The following is a 26993-nucleotide window of genomic DNA, read 5'->3' as shown; positions in this document are numbered from 1 at the left end:
ACATTTATGGGATGTTCTTGATCACGTCGCCAACATCCACAGAACCACAAACCGTTGACACAAGCATTGCAGGAAGACTGGTAGATATTACGCAGGCCACAATTCATAGTCTGATTGGCTTCATGGAGCGACAATGCCAGGCAGTTCTGGACACTCATGGTTTATTGAGATAGTGAGAACAGATCACCTTCACCTTAATATTCGATTTCTTTAGGTGCGCCATGGCGAATCCCAATCAGTGAAAATGACAATTAAGCACTTTATGATGGTCCGTTCTATATTTTACATTATACTTAAAGTGAAAAACAAGTGTGAAAACCACGTTGAGTTTCTGTTTTTGCAGACTATATACCTGTTTTGTTTGGTGCAACCTGAGTTCAGATATTCTTTTGAATCTTAAGCGAAATAGGTTATTCCGTTGTCACTTTGGACTCGCTCCAGTGCAACTGCAGTGCAACTCGAGTCAATTGCCAGACCAATTATATACTTATCTTTGAATTTGAACATAATTAGTAAAAATTGTCTATAATCTTTGAAAGAACCCTTTTACTGCATGTGTTGTACCTGTTATCATCATTATCTATTATAGAGAGGAATCCCACCAGATGGCAGCCATCCGTCATCCAAATGAGACAAATAGACAGGGCAACTCATCCAGGAGGCACCGCATGTCGGAACATATCTACAATGAGGTCAACGAAGACGAAATGGGACCAGTCATAGTTTTCCTTTAATGCAATGACCCAAAAAATGGAGGTATTTAATGCTCAGATGACTGCTTGTCATTGTATTAGATCGTGATGGGACAGGTTACGAACACCTGTTGAAAGTAGCACCTTATATCATCACTATTATATAGTGCTTTCAGAATCGTTCAATGGATCATACTTCTGTGTGATTTCTTATAAATGATAAAAGTACGTTTTTCATGTAAATAAAATCTTCGAAAAAGAGTAGCTTATGTTCATATCAACGCTAACCAAGCTTTGTGTATCAGCAGATTGGCTGTTATGAAATATAGGACTCACTAATGTTGACCTGTGTGGAGTGTTGTTGAACTGGAATACAATGGGGGCGTTTGCTGTTCAGCACCGCACTCATCAATATATTCCAGCTATATGAGGACAGTCTTCAAATAATCGAGTGTGGACCAGACAGTCCAACGATTGACAGGCATACTTAAGCTGATTGTAAATTTCAAGTCTATGAAATTTGAAACAACACCCTCCATACAAGTTGTGCTGTGGGTCATGTGGACATAGTAAAGTGTTTTCTGACAGAGGGTCGTATTAATGTTGACAGTTGTGGACAAAACCAGATGACACCTGTAATGCTTGCAGCAAAGAATGGACAAAGAGATATATTTCATTTACTTGTGAATAACGGATGTGACATGTCCCAGTTAGACAAAGACGGAAACACAGTCCTTCACATGGCCTGTATCGGAGGAAATAGAGATATTGTTGAAGTTGTCCTGTCAAAGGAACTTGTTGACATCAATAGTAGAGGACAGTCTCAGAGGACACCGGCAATGGTAACATCCGCACGTGCACACCAGGAAGTGTTTGACATCCTCATAAACAGAGGAGCCGACCTGACTCTTGCTGACTGTGATGGCTTCGGAGTCCTTAGACTGATTTGCATAAACGGGCACTTACATCTGGTGGAACATGTTAAATAAATTTTGACAGGTCGTTAAATTTGTCAGTTTGGACATGTGTGCGTGAACAGACTTTTGAGGTGTGGCTGCAGCATATAACATGAAGTTGTGACTAGCATGCTCCGTGTTCTTTGACAGAAATAACCATGCAAGAATTATACACTTGTGAAATCATGAACACGTGCTTGATAGCTGTTTTGTGGCCATAACCCCCCACAGACACACACACGCACGCACGCACGCACGCACACACACACACACACACACACACACCACCACCACACACACACACAACACACCGCACACACACACATACGCGCGCGCACACACACGCGCACACGCACACACACACACACACACACACACACACAGAGCAATGACCTAATAAATACTTATTGCGAAGAATGTAGGATGCGTTGTAGTAAGTTCAACCGTCAGCTCCTTTTTGTTAATTCAAGTCTCTTACAACAACTTAGTAAAATATGTATTTGATTAATGGCCAATACGATTTTGCATGACATAGCTTATAACATAACAATTTCTCTCGTGGAAGCGAGGTGGGTGTCAATATAATACTACTTACAATATTATTGTTACTTAAACCACAGCCTCGCTTCCGACGAAGAAATCGTTATGTTACAAGCATTTAATGGAAAATCTTTTTGGTCATCAACCATGTACATAATTTACTACAACTAGAAAGTAGTTTTGATTCTTTAACTTCCGTGAAGCGATCTGAACACAAGTAAGATATCGTTTCAGGCGTCCACAACGTTTGCTTCGCAATCACAAACATAACCCATTTAGCACGAACTACGGGGTCCGGTGGAAATCAGTGCATGGTGACACCATCGCCCGACCCCTAGGAGCAATTGACGGCAACGCAACGATTCGACATGTCTTCGTTTACGTCACGAAATCAGCAAAGTGTCGAGCTCGTTACACACTTTATATACAACTTACTCCCTCACATGACGTCACTTCCGGTTCGCTGCAGTGCTCTGGCGACAGAGTTACGTAACCTCTCTGTGGTTTCGTTGGCGGGCGAGAGTGAAGCAGGCGACATTTTGGCAACTTTTAATCGCTCGGTATTAATTAACCACAAGTTTTTTAAGAACGACTTTGGTGTTCCGCTTAAGACTAACCTCATGTCTTTCATATGTAAAAAGTTTATTTGTTCTTTAATAATTCTTGCGTATTATGATTTCATGCACATTACAGAAAGTATCTGTTCTGTCCTCTCTATCACGCAAGCCATAACAACGGACACGGCACCTCCGGAAAGCAGGCGTTCGTTGATGGATCCCGAGCCTTGTCATAACCCAAAGTAACTTTCAGCTTCAGTACTGTGCAAAACGAGACAGGTGATCCCGGATTTAGTGAACTGTGTCTGGCTAGAGTATCAATATTAAACCGGGGCGTTGAATTCGTCAGGACAAGTACAAGCAGTCGTGTGCGTGCGTGCGTGTGTAACTCGCCTCTCCTCACGGCCGAAACAACCTTTTCAATAACGCTGCTACAACATGCGTGTTAATAATTTTGTTATGACCGATTTGCCAATATATTTCAGAAATAAGATTTCCTATGAAGTTCATTGATTTGTGTATGTTTCAGTAGTTTAACCATACATAATATTTTTGTTTATTATCAGTTCTGTGAAGGTAGCCATCATTCACTTGTGTGACGTAAAAGTGATTGTGCTACATAAAAACATATTTCAGTATTTCATTATGGAGCATATCAACAAAATTCAAGTCATACATCACAAATTTTACTCATAACAACCTGTTTATTCTTTATCACGAAGTTTCAGAGTTAATTCTAATTCTGGTGAAGGAGCAGGAACTAGCTTTGAAACGTGGTGATAAAGAATATAAAGAAATGGTTACCCATAAAACGTGTCATGTACTCATCATGGCATAGACACAGTGAGGCACAGGCGACACACTGAAGACACAATGGGGTGATGGGCAAATGCTGTTCCAATTGAGCTTGCGTTACTGCCTGATCCACGGCAGTCGAGCAGTGTTACTCTGTCCAGCACAAAGTAGGTTACAACAGATGCAGCATAGGGCGGGCATTATCATGCTACAACGTTGTTTTGTATGTAATCATTCGCTCTAAACGAAGAACATGATCTTGAACGATGTTGTAGGCCATCAACAATGATACTTGTTTCCCCAAAAGTTATAATGTCACTCCACACCATTACCTTTTCGCTTCTAAATTGACGACATTGAGTTGTAAAGCAAACGTCCATAAAACGTTCTCCATATGACTGTATACGTTTTGCTCGAACTACATGTTGTAAATATATGGAGCAGCACTGGGGGTATCAGGGCAGTTTGTGATTGATTTCGTATATGCATCAACCGCATATTGTTGTCTTGTTGATGTCACACATAGATTCGTGGCAAATGAGCTGTGTATAAATGTATAAAATCACCCCCTTAAATTGAAGGATATATGTTCGTGTGAACATGTATATATTGACAAATGCATTGTTTCATTTCAGAATAAATCCATGTTTATTGAACTATATGGTCCTCTGTGATCTCTTTGTCTGCTGGGATATAAGCCTGCCTTAGGGACTCTCCAGGTGTCACAGAATGTAGCTGCTGGTTTCATAGCCAAGGTAGTTTGCGTGATTTATAGTCGGAATTAGATGTCCTTTGATCTATTTTTAAAAAATCACTGCATTCTCTATGTTGTATGCTACGTCTCGACACAATAAGATAACAACAACAAAAACATATACAAAAGAACCCAGTTTTGAACCAACCAGTAACAACATGATATACAACTAACAAGTGTGCTATAGAATTAGATAGGGTCATAAATCAATATAGGTAACTGCAAAGGAATCACAATGGTAGTACAAAAAGTAGTAGCATAGTGTATTGCTGTACCATTAAAATCATTATAAAATAGAAAAGCAGTGGTAATACCAATAAACTCAGTGATGATACTATTCACCCAGGTAAGAATCAGGAAAAGCATGCTACATATGCGGACCTCGCCTTTGAAATGTCTCGCTTGCATCCCAAGTACATTGTCGTCAGACTCCCCATTGTTCTCAGGGCCTTTGGTTTGGTACCTCCTGATCTCTTGGCACAGATCAGGACAGTGGCCGGGTTCTCCGCATGGAGCACAGCCCTTCTGACACTCTTGGTAATGCAGTCTACATATTCTCCGGAAAGACTGTGCCTGGATCACCTGAGCTCTCTCTGCTTCTCATCTTAATCTGTAAAAAGTAAAAATAATAGTCTCATGCAGGTTTTAATTTATAGCCGTTCTAAAAGATCCCGCATTACACTAGACACTAAACGACTCACAATATAGTAACTGCCATTCCACTGCTTAAATTAGAAAGTAATATATTCATGACAACTAACTGGTGTTGAAACACGGAGTCATGTATTTTGATTGAAACGAGGCGACTAATGGGGACACATCTTATCGTATCCCAACTGCGTAGGTCGCTGTTCATGACATTGATCACTGGATTGTCTGGTCACGATTTGATTATTTACAGATCGCCCACATACAGCAGTTATAATGCTAAGTGCGGGGTTAAAAAACAAACAAACAGTAAAACAGTTACAACATTCTGTAACAACATTGACATATTTTTTCACAGCGTTTCTAAAATTCAATTCTAAAGGCTTGGTGGTTTTCAAATCCTTATTGAGAACCATATCACGTTGTCACATGAGAAACGCAGGGTGTAAAGATATCACCTTTACCCTTTAAGAATGCTTCTATTATTCACAGATCTTGCTGTAACAAAAGCATACACATTCATTGGATGTCCTGAAGACCTGTTCTCGACTGCGGTCGCCTGTAAGACACGTCGATCATGTCTTACAACCTATAGGTCTGGTTTACCACTGCATGCACACAGGGCAGTGTGCGGTCGACCTGTAAGCTGTCATCTAAGGTAAGTTATGTTTGGTTGTAGTTCTTCGTCAACAGGCATTTATTTTCTTATTTTATTTAACTATAATATAATTATTTATTGTTCTCGTCACGATATGACTGAAATATTGCCGATGTAACGATAAATATTAACTCACTCACTCATTATGTTTGGTTGTATGCTGTGGGTCTGTAACAGAGCGGGCTAACTTTGTGTTGTATATTTACTAAATAAGGTGGGATGACAATATATGTGGGTACAATATATTTCGAGTGTGTAGATCAATATCTTGGTATCCACATATCCCGCGATACATGCACGACACATTGATGGCAGTGACTGGTACTGCCCTTTGTATAGCAGACTATTCTAGGTGAAGAGCTACCCCAAGCACAACTAATGTCCGTGAGTGCTGGCTCTCTAGCATAAACTCTCAGCCCAAGAACATGCCTCAGGTATTACATATGGGACATAACAAGGGACACCGAGGCCGAGTCCAATGGGTTATAGCCCTTGAAAGCCATATTTAACAAAAACAGAGTTGAAAATAGTGTGGCTCAACCGGCAATGGGCATGGTTGAGTGATCGTATGAATGTGGTTCTCCCGGAAATGGGCATGCTTGAGTGATCGTGTGAATGTGGCTCTCCCTGCAATGGGCATGGTTGAGTGATCGTGTGAATGTGGCTCTCCCTGCAATGGGCATGGTTGAGTGATCGTGTGAATGTGGCTCTCCCTGCAATGGGCATGCTTGAGTGATCGTGTGAATGTGGCTCTCCCGGCAATGGGCATGGTTGAGTGATCGTGTGAATGTGGCTCTCCCGGCAATGGGCATGGTTGAGTGGTCGTATGAATGTGGCTCTCCCGGCTATGGGCATGCTTGAGTGATCGTGTGAATGTGGCTCTCCCGGCTATGGGCATGGTTGAGTGGTCGTATGAATGTGGCTCTCCCGGCTATGGGCTAGCAGCTAGTCCATGTTACCGTAAACAATGGGTATCAAATAATGATATATTCATTGTGTGAAATCAACAAATCTAGTTGAATTGTTCGTGGAGAAAAGTCCAGATCACGCAAACTAGCTGCCTCACGCAGGTACTCAAACACCTTTCATGAAATATTTATGATTATACAACACATTATTTCTTTGAAGCATTTTAACTTATGGGAGGATCAAAGGAATTCAATGTTTTATCCTTTTCGGATAACTGTTTGAGAAAAGAGCTATTGTTGCCTTAGTTATTATGTATACATTCATGCTAAAAACTAATTAAAAAAAACAAATTTAGAAGAATGACCATTCATTGCATAAATATATTATAAACAGCCACATATGTGACGCCTAAAATCTATTTCCATTTCATAGCTTTTTTCAAGCAAAATTTATGACTAGATTGTTTAAAATCTGTATTTTAACCGCCGTTGCGGTAATGACATTTTGATTTAACGTTGAAACGTCACCAATTCTTGTCTAAACTTCTCTGCTGATGCAATATACCAGTCATACAAACCAAAGTAGTTTACATGAAGACTTAAAAAATACAAACAGTTTTCTTAAGAGCAAAAACCCTTGCCCTTTTCCATAGAATGACCCACTAGCATATATTATTTTATCTCAGAAATGATTCTATAGATAGGAAGTAAGATAATATAATCTACAATAAAAGCAGAAAATGCCAAAGTTATCATATGTTAACTAAAAACGTCAACGAGAATAAAGAAGTCGACAAACAAAGGACAAGTCACTAAAATAATTTTAATCCATTGTCATCAATGGATGACGCGTATTAGAAAAAAACGGTATTGATTCCCTTACCCATTGTGGCTTTCGCAGCGTTTCGAGCCACCGAGGTTTGTACTTGAAATGGGGCTTAAGCCGCAATTGGTATTTTTTAAATATGGCTTTCCCGGGCGGACACCAATTTTTGACAACATTTTTCTAGCCAGTCAAACGTCCTTTCACAATCATAATAACCATCTCTCCCACACACACTACACACTAGTATGGTTCCTAGTATGGTGATCAGTTGTTGGCGATCTACAGCCAGTTTTTATATTGTTCATTTAGCTTTAACTTTCCACACTAGTTTTAGTTGTAATTGTGATATTCTAGTTGTTTTACTGTCCTTTGAAGACAGGTTTTTTAATATACACATATAACATTTCAATGGCAAATATGTTCTCGTCACGATATGGCTGAAATATTGCCGATGTGACGTTAAATATTAACTCTCTCACTCACTCAATATATTGTAATATATAAGCTCTTATGTTTATACACATGCATGAAAGGATGAATGGCATACACACCAGACTCTCTACTCGGAAGACGTTTCTAAAGTACGCTTACAGTTGTGAAACATTTTGAATTACGATCCTAACAGGTTTGAGGCTGGTTGTTTCAGCATAATTAATAGGGCTTGAATAGGTCTTTGGACACCTTCTGTACAATTGTTTTCAAGAAGGTTTTTCTGACGGGGCACAAAACAACAACCGATGTGCATGTCTTTACGTTGTCATGAAACATTCCATTTGAAACCAATTCAAATAAACTGCAGATTTTAGGAAACTTCAATTGCAAGGACATTAATGCGTTTTTGCTACAATTGATTCTATGGCAAGTGTTGAGGCTGACTTAACAATAAATGCATTAACAATACCCATGTCCAAGATACTAGTGGGGGTGATGTTATTTTAGATTTGACTGACAAGGCAGTTGAAAATTGAAATACTGTACTCGGTGAGTAAGCTGTCACTAGTGCAAGTTGTCACTAATGCAGTAGTTAACCGGAAATCAGTCCTAAAAGAACTTGGTGAGAAACCAGCAAACAAAGCAATGTGAAATAACCAACAACTGTATTCTAAAATTAGTAAAAACAAACTTCACACGTTAATACAAATCACTAAAAACGGTATTACAGCGGCAGTGTAAAATAGCGTGGCAGTACAAATGTACTACATAATCAGTGATTAAAGCAATAAAGACAGAGTTGGTAATATTCACCTCATTGCAGTTTCCCAGACTGAGTATCCAGGGTAAGATTTGATCTTGATACAATTGCTGGTCTTCTTGTAAATTGAGATGTACAGGAGAGGCAAAAGTTATCTCCCATGTATGTCAAGCCCATGAAAAGCTACCAGGTCTTTCATGAATATTCTCTGTATAAAATAAGTGTTGTAGTAGTACATTTCATTATTCTGTCTAAATGTTACACAAAATATAGAGCGCACCACTTCTACCTGATGGATATCAACAGGTAAAATGTATTACACTTGGAACATTGTATTACAATGAATTAAAATGCCACACAAACTATACTGCAAACTGTAATTAACGGAAGCGTTCAAGGTAAACGTGCGTGCAATAATTTTAAAAATTGTGAAGAACCAGTTGATATGATCTAACTGAATCATATTATATTATCTGTTGAAGGATGTCATCAAAGGAGACAACGAGGCAAGGGGCCTCAGAATCATCTACCCAAATGATACTCAAAGGTAAACTTTCCTCTGACACACGCAGATGTATGTCACATCAGGGTTCTGAACTATACAGACGCTTAGTCTCTGGAATATGCATTTTACATAGAAACTTATAACTTTATTTAAAATGAAAAGGAGTCACGTGAGATGGGAGATTCAAATAGTGTTCTTTTAAATCCCAAGAAAGATCTAATCATAGCACTTGATAGTTCCCTTGTATTTTCTAAAAGGTACTAATAATCTATTATATTTCATCATTACAGCGTATTTTGATGAAGATGGCGTCTTAACAGTGGATTTCCCTCACACGGAACAGACGACGTGGTCTCACGCTACAAGGTGGACATATACACCTTCATATGGGAAATGTAAAATCGTACATACACGAGAAGTTCAGGAATATTTGTGTCAGCTAATGCGTTCTTTGAACAGATTAGCCAATGTGACGTTGGCGAGTTTGCATAATCCTGAAGGGAAAGTAATACTTGTCTTCAAACATGCCACATTGGATAGTGCCTTTAACACGATCCTTGAATTCCTTGATGTGAGAAACAGGGTCTTAACGTTTCTACACAACGTGCAAATACCCGTCGAGGATATGAAAGTGAGTGTTCAGTACGTTGGAATAAATCAACCGACGGAGCAGGATGTCAAAGGTAATATCACCTCAGTTTATGACAAAAACATCATATCTATCACAACCTGTAGTTAGATTGATAAGCACACATAACGTTTACCTTTTTGTGGTGCGATATGTAATATATTAACTTAAAATGGCACGTCTCCAAATTCATTAGCAAACTAATGAAGCATGGCCGCGAGATACTTAACAACGGTAACAGACGGCGCCATGCATAAAGATAGTTCGATGTTGAATCCAGTTTTTATTCACCAGTAAATTGCCTCTCTGTATTGGTCGAGGGTGTATAGTAACGAGCAGAAAAAATGCGACAAAAACTTTATTCTGTAGACTCGATCCTACTATCAAAAAAGCCGAAATACATTGTTTCTAGCCGCCAGTAGCTTGCCTCGTTGGTATGGAATTATCTCCCTTGGGTTCGGGATGGCTTGATCACGTGGCCTCGTTGCTAGCAGACGAAACCGAAGCTTTGCCATGACGTTACAAAACAACAGAACTCGACTCTTGGCATATTCAAATCAAATCAAATCAAATCTTTATTTCTGATACTATGAGGCCACGGGCCTATGAGTACAAAAACACCTCATCGGTGCAGACATGAAATAAAATGATAACAATGAAAGCATGTCTAATATATACAATCTTAATATGACAAAATTGATTTCCTTTTTTCGAATGCATAAAACAGATATTAAGCAGTATTCAAGGAAATGTCTTCATTTTTGGATGATAACAATGAATTGAATTTTAGTATATTGGGGAAAACATAGAATTGCGACAAAAGATATTTACGTCTTAATTCAATGTAGGCTGGACAGATAAGTAAGAAGTGATATTCATTTTCAATTACGTTTAAGTTACACATTTTGCATGTTCTTTGGTCCCGGGGAATGTTATAGTAACGTCCTCTTTCAATTTCTAAACTATGGGAACTTAACCTAAATCGTGATAAACAAGATCTATATTTGGATACAGTAATATGAGTTAAGTATGTTTCACAAGAAATCGTTAATTTAAAATTACAATACGTAAACATTTTAACAAAAACCTTGTTATCTCCGTAAGTGTGTGATACCCAAACATCACCAAAACCTAATTTAAATATGATATTTCTAACCTTGGTAACCCAGTTCTCATAGCCTTGCTCATCATACATACGCATCATATTGTAACATTTTCGAGGCAAACGGCATCCAGGCATGTTAATAAGATTTAACCAATATTTAATACGTTTTAAAACAGCAGATAGTTGGACAGGATATCTACCATACTCGGCTAATACTCCATTATTGGACGTTGATAACTTAACGTTTAGAAAACGTTTGCAGGCATATAAATGTCCTTTTTCCAGTACTTCAATATTATTAAGCCCCCAAATTTCAGCCCCATAGAGGAGAATTGGTGTTATCTTTGTATCAAATAATTTGAAGTACAGATGAGGCGAGTGTGGTTTCAAACAATGTATACTACTAAGAAGTAATGACAGCTTTTTTCTGGCTTAAATAGAAATATTGTCAAACGCTTTCGACCACTGTTGACTGACAATTTCCATTCTGAACTGTACCTATTAAGAACATTTAGTTTAAACTGCAGACTTCTCACGCTGTTCCCAAACAAAATAAGGTCATCTGCAAATAAAAGAAGGAAAATATGAGTAACATCTGGATGTAGCTGGACACCAAACCGACATTCACTTTCAATTACATTAACTAATTCATTTATATAAAACTGAAACAAAAAGGGGCTGAGCATACACCCTTGTCTGACTCCCATTGGGCAATCAAATACACGAGATAAACTACTATTTGAGCGAACACAAGATTTTACACTATTATAAATAGACTCTAACATTTTACCCATTTTACGACTTAGACCGTGTTTATATAATAACTTCCAAAGAAAATGTCTTTGAACAGAATAGAAAGCTTTCGAGAAATCAACAAAAGCTACATAGAATTTACCACCTTTGCGGGAAAGATAACGCTCGATTATAGAATTCAGAACAAAACAATTGTCAAAAACTGAATAACCTTTTCGAAAACCTGATTGACACTCAGAAATTTTACTCAACACATCAGCCCAGCACACTAATCGCTGATTCAGGATGTACGTGAAGACTTTGCTGAGGATACTCAGGAGGCTCTGTAGTTGTCAGGGATAGAAGCGTCACCTTTCTTATGAAAAGGAATTAATATTCCTGTAGACCAGGTCTCTGGGAATTTACCCTTTTGGTACATACTATTGAATATTATCTCGAGGTATGGAACGATTACATGGGAGGAATGTTTAAGATATTCACTCAATATGTCATCAAGTCCTGGAGATTTGTTGTTCTTTAGCGCCTCGAGACTGCGAACGATCTCCAATCTTGTTAAGGGGGAATCCAGAATACCTTCAGTGATTTCTCTTCTAGAATCTGGGGGATCTCTATATCATGTATATCGTCATTAATACATTCTAAATTATCTGGACTGTCGTATAGGGTAGAGAAATAATCCACCCAGTCTCCAATAGCTATGGGGTTTACGACCTGATAAACGTTTTATTGTACCCCAAAAACGTTTCGAGTCAGTTGTCGAGGTCTCCAAATCATTTCTCTGACGTTGAATATATTCTTCTTTCTTTGTTCGACATAAGGACTTGTATTCACTGCATGTTTTCTTATATTTCATCAAGAAAGATTTGTCTTTTGATTTTCTAAAAGCATTTAGAAACTGACATCATTCATGCTTTTTAGAGAGGCATTCACTATCGTACCATGGTGAAGTGCTGCTTTTGTGACTTTCTGGTCGTCTAAACATGGAGGCAGCTGAAAGGATGGCGTCCGTGAATATCGAGACTGCTTCTGCTACATTAGTCAATGAACACATGGCTGCTTGTTCGAGTAATGCTAAAGTCTCCGAGGATTCCATATGATGAAGAAAGTTGAGTTTACACGACTCCTTCCATATGTACCTGCACTGATCTATATGGGTAGAGGTCGGGTTCGGCAAAGAGCTACCGGGTATATTGACCTCTAGCTGTATGGGAAGATGCTGAGATTCAGACCGTGACACGATGTGAAAGTTGGCGATTAAAGGGAACATATCCGTGGTCGCAAGAATATAATCAATCATACTACATCCTAAATGACCTAAGAAGGTAAAATCACCAATGCCGGAATCACTTCCACACCTCCCGTTTACGATATGTATATTCAGTATTGCGCACAAATTCAGTAATGTTTGTCCAAAACTGTTCACAGTCTTGTCACATGAATATCTTACCATCTCAAATTCTGTGAAAAATTCACTTACAAAATCTTTACCCTCAACATGTTGGATAATTGAATCTTTCATATAGTCAGGCGAAATGCCAGTCCTGCTGTTCATATCCCCGAAAACAAAGACTGAGAAAACAGAGTGTGTTTCTACCACTTTCAGTATAAAATTAAGCAAAATTTCGACTCCATTCCTCCCATCCTTGTCAGCATACCAGCTTGAACCTTGTGGATGAACATAACTAAAAACACAAATAATATCTGTGTCAAATCCAAACATTTCCTTGTCAAACGATATCAAAATAGCATTTTCGCCATAAACCACATCAATAATATATTTAACATAAAAACATTTTATCATAACTAATATTCCTCCAGAGTGTCTTCCAAAATTGGCAAGCTTTGTTGCTGGTAAACAAAAATATCTATAACCTGGAAAATACAAACCAAAGTCTGTGTCAGTTGTCCATGTCTCATAAAAAGCAACAATATCATTTGATAGTATAAAGCGAATAAAGTCATTATCATGTAATTTGTTTGATAAGCCGCCAATATTCCATGAGAGAATTGATAAGTAATTGTCTGTTAAGCCCTGGCCTCCCTGCTATTTTCTCGAGGTGGACTTGACCTTCGACATTGACCTGAGCACACGGTCACGGTCATGTGTAGATGTACCAGACGAAGCGTGTGATCCTCTTTCATCCGTGCACGCCAGCAGACGGGCGGACTCTTGGTCACTTCAGGACTCTCAGAGGGTGCTAGATCCTCCACAACCAGCCTTCCATTCTTGTATAACCCTCGTTTGTTCTCCGATCGTAGTTGGCTCAGTGTCTGACGTTGTCGCTTTGTCAGGTCGTTAGCTACTCCAATGTTCTGTTTACCAAGTTCAGGCCGGTCCTTCAGTACTGCGATCTTCTTCATACTGTCCACAAACTTAGTGATCATGGGTTTATCTTTTCCAGGGACGGGTTTCCCTATCCTCTGAGCTCTGGTAATGTCTTGTAGCACAACTGGATCATTAGATCTTACCGTATTCAGAGTGTCTACAACTTTTTGTTTACATGCGTCACCACCTTCGTCACGTGACTCAGGTATGCCATATATGAGTAAGTTGTCCCGCCTACTTATCGCTTCCAGCCTATCAACTTCGTCCTTCAACTGCTCGAGCTGCTCGTGTATGTTGGCTGTTTTATGAATGAACTGTACTTCATTCTCCAGATGACTTGTTTTTTTAGAAACATTATCAATGTCAAGTTTCATTTGTGCCTGTGTATCTTTAATTGAAGATAAATCGTTCCGAATCACACTTAGAGTTTCTGAAATGTCCTTTTTGATTTCACCACATTTCTGATCCAGTTGTATGTATGTTTGTTGCATATGTTGAACCGCACTCTTCAGTTGACTCACTTGATTACAAACCTCTTGTTTATCTTTCTTCATTTGGTCTAGAACAGCTTCAGTTCCAGAATCAAACGGCCCTGGGTTCATTTCAATGTCTCCCGCCTTTAGTAACAGCATTTGGTTCACATTATCCGGTTCTAGACCAAACTCTGTGTTTGTATACAGTGTTCCACGGTACAGGGAGGCAGAGTTGTTTACTGTGACGTCATCAATACTCGACATATTGCCAAGAAGGCATTTTTCGTACACAACATTCAACGTTTCCAATATGCCTAATCGTTCACATACCTCTGTCATCAGATAACCGACCACTCCAAGAAGCAAAAGAACACCGCAAGTTGCAGTTAGACGAAACATGACATCGTTTGTTGGCGACCATGTTGACATGGGGTCGTACCTGTCCAGACTAACAACACGCCAAGACTGCGGTTGTTTGTGCAAACCTATGCGTATTCTCCACGTATTAATGTCCACACCCATTCTTCACATTCCTGTGTCTGTATTCCTCATAAGTATGCTTTCCGTGTTAGCATAATAAACCAGTGTTCAGCGTTTCCATGCGGAGCTCCGCACACCCTGTCTGCACCCGGCGGCCATTAAATTATCTTGGCATATTATGAAGCAGGTATTACATCCGTAACTAGACTTGTGAAACTGATGTGACTGCATCGGGCCTCTGTTTACCGAGATTTGAAGAAATTTGACACAGGGTTAGGGACAGAGCGACAGGCTGGATCGGGACGTCGTGCTACTCTTGGGGAACATGACAGACGACGTATCGCGCGTCTCGCGGCGGCGTACCCAAACTGGTCTGCAAAACAGCTTGTGAAGGCGTCAAGTCAAGAAACCCCTAAGGTATCAGAATGGACAATCAGAAGATCTTTAAAGCAATCTGGATTTGTCAAGCGAGTGCCGAAGAAAGTTCCATTGATGACAACAGCACACATGGAGAAAAGGCTCGAGTGGTGCATGGAAATGCAGGGTACAGACTTTTCAAATGTGATTTTTACGGACGAATCAAAGTTTCAGTTTTATAGGATCACAAGAAAGAGGTGGTCAAGAGGTGGACGTAGCTGCAAAATGGTTGCGAAGTTCTCACCCAGTGTCATGGTTTGGGGTGGTATAGGCAAACTCGGTGTAACGCCGCTGCTAACTATTACAGGAAGGATGGATTCACGCAAGTACTGTCAACTTATACAAGAAGGCATAGTGGAATCCCATATAGGACAGAGTGGAATACCTTTCAAACTTTTACAGGACAATGCACCTGTACACAAGTCAAGACACACCTGTAACTGGTTTGAAACGAGACCTTACAGAAATTTCCAGCGGCATCACCAGTCCTGAACCCAATTGAAAATGCGTGGCAGATTATGAAGGACAAATTAGAAAAGTTGGAACCGAAAAGCGGTCTAATCTCACCAGTCAAACATGGGTGGACCTACCCCAGGACTACATAGACAATTTGATTGACAGCATGGGACACCGTATGCAGCAGTGCATCGAGAGAAACGATGGACTAACAGACTATTGACTTGCATAAATGTGTACTTCAGTATCAAGAGTGGATGTATGCAAAATATAACTGAATTTATCAGTAAATAAATTTTGAAACTACTTCTGTGAAAAGTCGCATTTTTTCTGCTCGTTACTGTAGTTATTCACAACAACATTAGTCATACCTTTCCAGGTCAAAATATACGTTAGACGTCTGAGTTTGTGTGCTGACGATTAGGTGCCTGACTTTGAGGGTGTTGGTTCGAGTCCCGGATGGGACTCAACCCAACAAAAGTACTAGAATCTGTACTTTACTGAGAAAATGTAATCCCAAATATAACTTAAACGAAACTTAGATGAACTGTTGTTTCCATATTCTCAGCATAGAAAAGGTCATTTCACTGTCGATGTACCCAGCCAATGATTATACATGTGGCATTTTCACAACATGAAAAGCATGTGCATTTCTAAACCTATCAAAATGTAAACCCAGTTTACAGGAGTTTTGAAGGAATCATATTTGATGACACTTTTCTAATAGAAAGGAAACATCACACTAACCATGAATCTTTGTAATGGATTGAGTTATTGTTTTGTTGTGGGAAGTTCAATTTTGTAACCTAATCAAGCAACGAGAAAAGATGTGTTTGACACGAGCTTTCTCTTTAAATCGAAAGGAAATGTGAAAACCTACACCCAGAGGTGAACTTTGGTCAAGCAGACAGCAAATGGGTACGACAGTGCTCTTTACAGATAAAAGTTGGGTCAGTCGGTGTCGAAACGATGTTCGAGTTTGAGGAGAGCGACTGGCACCAAACTGCATTCAAGAACTTCATGCGTTCAATGGAGGTGGCGTCATTTGTAGCCAGAGAACAACAAGACCGGTTATCATCAGCGACAACAGCCAAGAGGAGTCATTTTGCAGCACGACAACGCAAGGCCTCACACCACCAGAATTGTTCGAGAATACCTGCACAACGTTAACGTCAACGTATTGCCTTGGTCAACGCCTTCTCCAGACATGACCCCATTAAACATGTCTGGGGCCGTCTTCATCGTTAACTTAGACCACGGGAACTTGAACAGACTCACTTGGACTTATTATTGCTTGACTCCTGTGTCATTATGCACTTTTTGAATGAACTCTGATTTGAATAATGTTTAATTTTGACCCCTTGACTCTTTCTTAATGAATTGCGGCGAATGCAAGACCAACATTTCAATGGATTTTCAAACAAATAATTGGAAAAGTATTTCTGTTCTGATAAAAGAATTATCATAAATCTCGCATTCATCTTTGTTTTTATACTGAAGCAAACTAGAAACGTCACAATCATATATTAAATAATATATAAAAGTAAGGCCACAAAAATGTGGTATAGAGGTTATTATTCACATAGGGTGAACTGAGAATCACCATAATGCCAAAATTGGTTCAATGTGGTTACAGAATTTATCAATAAAAGGCGTAAACACAGTGTCAACTCACAAGAAATTGAAACTGTATGGCCACCTCGTGCGTTCACAAGTGTCAAGCAACGCCTCCTCGTGGACTGTCTGGTGCATGTAAACACATTATTGGGGAGTCGGCGCCATTGTTCCAGGAAAGCAGCACCAAGATCCTGCAAATTCTAGGATTGGTTCATGAGAGTGTGCAGACCTCTTCCAAGAGCATCCCAGATGTGCTTGATTGGACTGAAATCGGGTGACCTTGACGGCCAGTCAAGAACGTTGATTCCTGCGTTCTGCAGGTAATTCCTGGTCAAGTTGGCTGTATGGGGTCTGGCATTGTCATGATGAAAGTGCAGACCTGGGCCATGTGCTGCCAGGCATGGAATAAGTTCAGGGGCTGCAGCAGAAATCGGGAATGGGCAATCCCACAGAAATCACACCGAACCATGACACTGCCGCCCCCAAATCTGTCAACTTCCTGTACACAAAACTGAGCATGACGTTCACGGCGTCGCCTCCACACTTCTCATCCCATCATCAGGGAATCGGAGGGTAAATCTTGAATAATCGCTGAAGACAAGTCGATTCCAGTCTCTCTGAGTCCATCGGAGGTGTCGTCGGGCCCACCGCAAACGCTGACGTTGATGGAATGGCGTCCAAGTGGTTCCGCGATATGGTCGTCGAACAGGAAAGTCAGCAGTGAGCAGCCGGTTTCGGATGGTTTGTGTCATCTCATTTCTGGTTCCTGTAGCCGTCTAAAAACGGTCACAGAGGTGACGTAACACAATTTGACGGTCCTCCGACTGTGACGTCACACGTGGTCGACCTGGCCTAGGGCGATCAGCAGTGGTGCCAGTTTGTTACAGTCGAGTCTGTAAATCAGTCCGACGGCCGCACAGCGTTGTCCCGTGCAACGTCACTTACTGACGTTCCCGCTTCCAGCATGCCAACGGCAAGTTCACACTGCACATTTGAGAGGCGCGGCGTAAGAATTGGCTGTTCTTGTTAGTGCTTTAAAGCCATTTTTCACTTTGTACAGTTGATGGGAACACGTGCCATCGACTGCACGTGCAATGATAACATCACGTGGCCAGTGGCACGTGAAAAACACGTTTAAGCACTATTGTGGGGTGCACGGTGTTTGGATTGACTTCAATGTACTGTGGTTACTTTATTCTTGAGTCGATACTTGGGGATTAATATTATGATACCCGAAAACTGTCTACTATAACAATTCATATTTTTATTTACAAATATAATTCTGAAGTTTATATTTGACTCAGTTTATTATTATTTATAGACCCTTTTCAGTAGTACTAGTAAACATATTGTCAGGCGATGAACTGTTCACTTTGAGCCTAACATCACAACATTCTCTTCTATTTCAGGGAACAAGTCTATAATTGATTGGACGCCGAACCATTCTCCACCTTACAAAGCAGAAACGCAATGGGTCTGCAAATCTGATAGCACCAATATTTTGACTGAAGATGAGGCACACAAGAGTCACTTAACCCGCTTCAAGGAAGATATTTGTCAAAAGTTTAGAGCCTTTTTGAGGAGAGTTTCGACTGGTTCCGTGATATTTACCTTCCATCATGAACACACAGAAGACGCTCTGGAGATGGTCAGTAAACATAGGGAAGTGACAGCCATGATCCTGGAGTGTCTCCATGGGATAGATTCTACAGTGACGGACATCCAGATTCAGGTCCAGCTGCAAGACTTCATAGGTAAGTTACCCTGGGAATTCCGGATGGAACTAAGTCCACAGTATCCCGTGTCGGTCCTGATGCTGTGACCTGGTTGATTGTGTGTCATCCTACCCGAAGAGGTATCCTTACATTGTAATGGTTCATTGTGGGCAAGGGTATCTCAGCTTTTTTTTTCAGATTCATTTTTTTATTCAGTATTTCGGGCCTAAAGGCCTATAGTACAAATACACTTGCTACAATTATATGCACGTGGTGGTTGTGGTGACATTTCTTGCATTGAAGACATGTTTTAAATAAATAGCAATAGATTTGATAATATCAATATTTTTAGAATTTAACAGACTGGACAATATTTGTTCATCTCTTACAGGTGTTGGTACAAATGATAAATACTTACTTCTTAAACCTAAATACTTGGTACACACAAATAATACATGAAATTCACTTTCAATATTACCTGTATTACAATTTTTACAGATGGATTCATTTACATCACTGAAAGCTCTATTGGGTTTGCGTAAATAGTGAATTCTAAAATCATGAAAGCCAATTCTAAATTTACACAACGCCGAATTAACGATTTGTCTTGTAGGTTCATAATATAAAACTCCGGTTCTAACAAAGATTTATGAGAAGAATAGTGTTCTAAGAAACTTGAATTATTTATAGACATAGGCCATTCTTGGAAGAAAATGTCCTGAAGACGTTGCTTAAAAACATATAAAAATTTACATTCATTTCAAACCATTTGTGAAATCCACACATGAGAAAATCCAGTCGAAAAAAGTAACTGTCTAACCTCTGATGCCCAATTAAGCTTGCCAATATCATCTTGTAGCTTTAGGAAAATATAACTTTGCCTTGGGTACCTATAAGAATCCATTTTTAATAATTTCGGCCAAAATTTTATTACTCGTAATCTGGTGAGTACAAATATATTGCAACGACCAGTTTCCCCTAGTACAGCCTTATTTGAAGCATACTTTCCCAAATTTAGGAAGCATTTAAAATATGATGCATGAACCTTTTCTATACAATGAAAATATTTAGTTCCCCAGATTTCGGACCCATATAAAAGAATCGGTAAAATCTTACAATCAAAGATGGTACAGGCAGTTTTGAAAGAAATAAAAGAATTCTTTTTGAATAACTGATATACAGATTGCATAGCCTTTGATGCTTGAACAGATAAATGTTTACAGGCTGTTGACCAGTTTAGTCTGGATGAGAATATTAAACCCAAATATTTATAATACGAAACACATTTCAGCCTTGTATTACCATAATACCATCCTTTTTTAACACACCTCCATTTCTAAACACAATAATATTAGTTTTTGTTAGTTCAGCTTTGTTATCAATGGATGGTATCATCACTATTGCCACTATTGATCACAGATATTTATTTACTAAAGTAACTAAGTATGACATTTGGTTTCATCTGCCTTAACACGAGAACAGTCATACGCCTGTCTGCATCTGTCACTTTCGGTTGCAGCAAAGAGAAACTTTCTAGTTCAATCAGCCAAGCTAATCATTTATAGCAAACGCATGATGGTTCTGGGCCATGTTTTGACTTGAAGATCAAAGTCAGAGTCTTGAACTAAACTAAGAAACACACCGGCAACCAGTGAAGATCCTTGAGGATAGGAGTAATGTGGTCATATTTGTTTGTACGACAGACAACCCTTGCAGTTGCATTCTGAACTCTTTGAAGCTTAACAATAATGTTTTGAGGTAGATAAACACTTAAAACCCCAAAGTCCTATGACTTCGACTCACTTTGTATATAAAGCATATGCGTCGATACAATTTGCCTCTTGCTTTTCACGTCCACATGCTGATTATATTCTCACTGACCTCTGGATTATATGTCACCCATGTGTGTATCGCGAAGTAACCATGGTGTATGAAAGAGTCAGCAATAATCTAACCAAGAAATGTAAATTTCAGTTTTCAAAAATTCGTGTACTTTCTGCATGCGACCTTTGAATAGAAAACATAGATTTGTTCGTTTGGCTAATCAAGCAAACATTTTGACCATGATCCACGCCATTTAAACAATTTCTATTTCATTATCCAAATTCCAATGTTTTCTGTCAAAAGCTTTTGCTCATATTTTTATTGCGAAAGTAATTGTGATGGGAATCCAATATGGCCACAAAGAAGTAAGATGTCGAAAGGTTTTGATGCAGGAACACTACAAAAAAATCTATCTGTACAAGCTTGTAAATGTCTTGTAAAGATGAGACATTTACAATTTTGTAAAGATGAGATTTACAAAAAATACAATTTTATAAATATTCACAAAGAGAGATAACTGGTGTGTAATCCTAAAAGATTGTTCTGAATACAGTATGTACGTCCTGCTGTAGCGGCATTAGTGTGTCATACAGATCCCAATACACAACACGAGGAAAGTCTAGATTTCCACAGTTTCAGCAAGCAAAGAACGTCTCTGTGATCCTTTTTATCATATTGCATTAATGTAATTTAGAAACCATTTCTTTTGAAAATACTTTCATATCAGAGACAAGATGTGGCGTGTCACCTAACGTAAATTTGCCCATGAGCCATAATTAGTAAGACGGTCCTTGTATAGTGGATAAGCAGACGGGTTGAAATTGTTTCTGCTTAGCTGTAGGCTAGTTCGACATATCGCGATGTGTTTATTGCCCTAAACACTAAGATTTTCATCTAAAATATTCGTCAACGGAGTTAGTCTAGAGGCTAATTCCTGTAGGAGGAACAGAAAAAAGATCGTGTTCAACACTTACTACATAATAGGTCTGACAACTTAGTTTGATCCAGTTTAGCCTACTCAACATTTCTGGGTACTATGTAATCCCAAATTATAGGGTAGGTAAAACGTTAGGGGTCATTCTTTGTTCCTATCCCTATGGCAAAATGCATGAAATGTTCTGGAAAAATAGTGTCGCATGACTTTCCTTGTAGTGATCATTTTCATTATATGATTCTGTGAAGTTGATTACAAGATTATGCCAAATTACCTAAACTTTTGTGACACTATGTAAATATGGATCAGAAAAAATGTTTGTTTCATTCTTAAAAAGAAATTCTGAAAATAGCACACATTGCTACCTTTCAATATTCTGTTGAGTCATCAAATGAAATTAAATGTATATCGCTACAACGGCATCAAATGAAGATTTGAACAATATGATACACCTAATTGCGAGAAAATGTGTAGTGTATTAAGCAATATACATGTCGTATTTATAGCACCATATTTACAAAAATCAATCCTATTTTGGAAACAGGATAAATATTTATGAATAGATAACAATATTTGTTTTATCCTTCCAGCATTTTTTAGAGCTGTTAACTTTGAAGTTTGTCATAATCTGCTATGTCTCTGAAATTATATATATACTAGTATTAATGTGTGAATAATGGCTGGTCTCATGCCTGTTCCATAACAAATGTGATGGAACACTGACAACTCTTCAGAGAGAAGAAGTGAGTTTATGTCCGTTTACTGTGGTATATTGTGTCTAATGGAATCAGAGATCATAAGGTAGCATCAATAATGTATAACACAAACAAATGAGAGAAACAGACCCCAATATTACCTGTCTGCTCTTCCTTTTGAGACTACTCTCACTGACTAAACGAAAAGGGGGCATTCATTATTTTTACCTCAGTTATATTTTTGGGTCACTTCTTGTTTTTTTACAAGCTATTTGAACAGGTGTGGTATAACACATACATCGAGAGTGATAATTGCACGTTACTTCTTTCAAGGCTCATGTGACCTCGGACACAATGATCAGCACTGTTATACTTTTTATGGAGATATGGGAACCTGTTTGTAAGAGGATAAAGTTTTAAAAAGTGCATTATTTGGCAGACAATTACAAGCAATAATCTCAGAAACGCCAGAGACCCGCCAATTCCTCTTTAAGTTACAACACTGAAGGTTCGTAAAACGATTTGCCCAATCTGACAAATGGTTTACATTCGTCTACTCGCATTCAAATTTTGAAGTTTTCTGTCATTCAAAATATCGTGAAAGTACAACCAGTAGACATAACGTTGTATTGAGAAAAGAAAGTCTTTTTTCTTCAACATTGTCAGCAAGAGAGTTTGTCATTGACGTTAATATACATACTTCAAGAGATTCTGCACACCTACTATCACCTTCACTCACTGTCCCAACAGACTGGTCAAAATGTATATTTTGTGAAAACACGAACCGCAAATGTGTGACAGACGTTGTAAATGTGAGAACACGTATGCCAGACTGTTTTGAAAGCAGCAGAATTCGAGGGTAATGAAGATTGGCTGTACAGTCTTCGTAGTGATTTCGTGGCTTCAGAAGCAAAATACTACAAGACCTGTTTCTCAAATTATAAGCAGGTCTAATCTCAAGTTTCTTTAGGTATAAGGTATATGTCATTTAGTTATTTTTATTCTGTCTCTTTTACCATGGGAATGTGTGTGATGGAACACCATGAAAATCTGTAATTCCATGAAATCCCTTGAAATGTTAAGGGAATACATGAAATCCCTGGGGGTCACAGGGATATCACGATGTCACTGATTCTTTTAGGGATTACGTGAAATCCCTGGTTTCACACATTCCCCGTTACATATACAGGTACTCTAGTACCACCAACAGTGAGATCTGTTCACTTAACCTATTCTAATGGCGAGAATACAGTTGAAAATGCTGAAAAGAAAAAACAAAATCTATCACACAGCCAAACGTCGTACCGGTAAATAAGAAATTAGTGAGTGCCACGGCAAAAACCAAACCAAACCACTCAAATAACAGAAGCAACGTTAGCTGTGTCAAGAGCTACTTTACCTGATAGTTTGTATTGGCTTCTCTGTTGGATCATCTCAAATGCAGGGAAGGATGGCGAGAAGAATTCATCACTTTTGTATGTCACAGTTAGGCAGATGAGAGACAAAGTATATTGCATGCACAGGGAAGAGTACATTGTGCATTCCATGCACGTATTAAAACACCTAAACACGAATGGTTTCATAGTGTCCATTCGTCACCTTACAGGCACAAAGCAGATGATCACAATGTTGAAAAGAATGGAACTGTGCTTCATATGATGATGTTGAAGTTTCTTGCTCAGAAAATCAGTGCAAAATCTGAGATGTATGGTGTTGTTGTTCAGGTACTGGTGTCTTTGTTTAAGTGGTTGCACGTAGCAATGATTTTAGTGAGGAGACACTTGACGAAAAATACAACACATACTGCAGCCAGATTGGTCCTGAAGTCCCACGCAAGGCATGTGCTGATCACTGTCAGTGGAAACAGACTTTTAAATCTACCAGAAGGTTAGCACTCATTGTAGAGCCAAAATCATTACTAGTTTTGTGGGCAAGCACACAAAGTATGGTTCCCTTCTACTTGTGGTTTGCTTTCATCTAGTTGCAGTATGAATATGGCATGGGCTTTTGCCAAACAGTGTATACCAAAACTATTTGATGTTGAACTTATTTCAGTTCAAAGCAGATCATCAGGTTGTGCCAAGCTGGAGTGACTTACATGCTATGGTACTCTCAACTGTTCCTACACATACAAACGTTGGTTATTATCCAATAATTGAAGGCCCTTTCTAAGAGTTCAGAATTGTGTACACAGTTATGAAGACAATTCAGTCCATGAAGTCCAACCAATGTACTACCTTGGACGTGTACCTGTTTCTGCATGAATGAATGTACTAAAGATTGACGATGTTGATGGAAATCAGAGTCCAGCTTTACACACAGTCTCATGTGAAATGAACTCCTCGTTCAACACCTGCTAAATATTTTGTACACTTTTCTGTATATATTTATACAGTACATATGCAGATAATAATGTGACACAATCCCAAAGATTCGTAAAAGAATTGAACTCTGACGCCAAGTCCACTACTGACGCTAAACGTTTGGATTGCTAATTTCCTGTTATTGCGTTAAATATATGTATGCCAATAGCGTATTGTAAAATGCATGAACGAACATTATCAACTAGTGCCCAAATTAACTATATACCGCAAAATATTGCATAAAAATTCGCAAAAATAAAAGTGAAGTGATAAAACCATACTGAGTCATGTTTCCTGGAAAACACGTACAAACCCATCCTTTCCTGGAACACACGTACAGACCCATCCTTTCCTGGAACACACGTACAGACCCATCCTTTCCTGGAACACACGTACAGACCCATCCTTTCCTGGAACAAACGACGAAACAAGTTAACGAATCGCCTAAACGTCGCAAAAAATCCAAAACGACTTTTTTTGCTGTAACACGAAATGCACGTGCATATCGACGGTATAAAACAGCCTACGCGACACGTGAGTAACACAGTAGTAAAAAAACACAAACAATATGCCACGTTTCAGGGAAATCGAAAGAGAGAGAGAGAGCTCAAATCTTTGAAGGGCATTTAGAACAGAGAGAGCTGTAGGAATGGCCCAAGAAGGAGCTAACCACATCGCCATTGCAAGAACCTTCGGCTGCACCCGAGCAACTGTCATCAGACTGATGCAACGACTAAGACAAACAGGCAATACGTCAGACAGACCTAGGAGTGGTCGAGCACGTGTGACAACGCCCGGTGATGATCGCCACATCCGGACAATTCATCAGAGAAATCGTTTTGTAACGGCGACGTTAACGGCAGCGACGGCAGTAGGACACCGTATCAGTCGACATACAGTGTACCGGCGACTAAGAGAACATGGTATTCGAGCAGGTCGACTCTACCGCGTAGTGCATCGGACGAGGCGAGTTCGACGTTGGCAGATGCGTGATTGGCGACGTGTGATGTTCTGTACAGCAATGACGGCCGGGCTCGTGTTTACAGACGAGTAGGTGAACGTTTAGGGCCATATTGCGTTTAGCAAGTCCAACCGTTTGGATTCGGCAACGTGATGGTGTGGGGAGTGATCTGCGGCGATCTCAAAACGAGATTTGTGATTATTCATGGCAACCTGAATGCTCGAAGATACAGGGATGAGTTTTGCGACCAGTTGTGTTGCCATTTATCCAGCAACAACCACGTACAAGACTGACAAACAACTTTCCGCATAACGCTAACACCGTTGTTTTGCCGTGGCCAGCATGTTCACCCGACATGAATCCCATAGAACACGTATGGGACTACCTAGATCGTCAAATCACAAGCTTACCAGCGCCACCTGTCACCTCTCAACAACTGGAACAATGTGTCCTAGGACATGTTTTGGCGTGTATTGAAGCCAATGGTTGTCACACTCACTACTGATTCAACACTTGATGACATTATGCAGAAAAAAACCCGCCTTGTTGGTTTGTGTAAAAGTTCAGACTATGATACCACGTGTTTTTCAGTGTCAGTCGAAAGGTACTTTCGACTTTGTATGAAATTAATAGTCCACATTTGCTGTAGAATTGAATACTTTGTTGAAATTTAACAGATGTTCCTTTATGTATGCTTTTCTTTTCTATTCACGTTTGGTCAAACACACTCAATACTTTCTTTTGAGCACTAGTTTTTTTCTATGCAGTAGTTCGTCAACTATGTCAATTATGGCAACATATAGTGCTTCTTGACTGGATTTACATCAAGGAATTGTTAAAATACTAAAATACACTAAGCGATCTCAGTTGTATGTGTGAATTACACATATTCAAGCAATCATTGGTCATAATTTGTATGTACAATACCGTTTTCAGAAGGGTTAATTTGTCAAATGTCGGCCATTTTAAAAACTCGCTGTCTTTGGCTATAATAGTGATATATCTACTGGAAATCTTTGTTGGTCACCGAAGTGATTAGTGCTATGTTTCATAATATTATGACTCCTGTAACAATTATTACAGATGCTGCCTTTATCCCACCATGCACATATATCTCTAAAATGAACATAGTTTTTACAATGGATGCCTTCCATTAAAATGCCTATAGATTTTAGCCTACCCAATAATTTGGGATTACATAGTACCTAAAAATAT

General features: G+C 39.2%; 1 protein-coding gene across 1 annotated transcript in view; it reads left to right on the top strand.

Moving 5' to 3' along the window:
* Positions 1 to 8997: 8997 nt before the first annotated feature.
* Positions 8998 to 26993, top strand: part of LOC124269370 — a 39934-nt gene continuing 21938 nt past the window's right edge. The window contains exons 1-3 of the mRNA XM_046704387.1: positions 8998 to 9073; positions 9322 to 9714; positions 18696 to 19040. Coding sequence (XP_046560343.1) covers positions 9010 to 9073; positions 9322 to 9714; positions 18696 to 19040 — 802 coding nt within the window. The 5' untranslated portion in view covers positions 8998 to 9009. The remainder of the gene's footprint in view (positions 9074 to 9321; positions 9715 to 18695; positions 19041 to 26993) is intronic.

Source organism: Haliotis rubra, unplaced genomic scaffold, assembly GCF_003918875.1.
Source record: "Haliotis rubra isolate DU_JTF1 unplaced genomic scaffold, ASM391887v1 Scf1442, whole genome shotgun sequence".
Lineage (NCBI taxonomy): Eukaryota > Metazoa > Mollusca > Gastropoda > Lepetellida > Haliotidae > Haliotis > Haliotis rubra.
The sequence above is the reverse complement of the archived record's forward strand: the minus strand, read 5'-3'. Positions and strand labels throughout refer to the sequence as shown.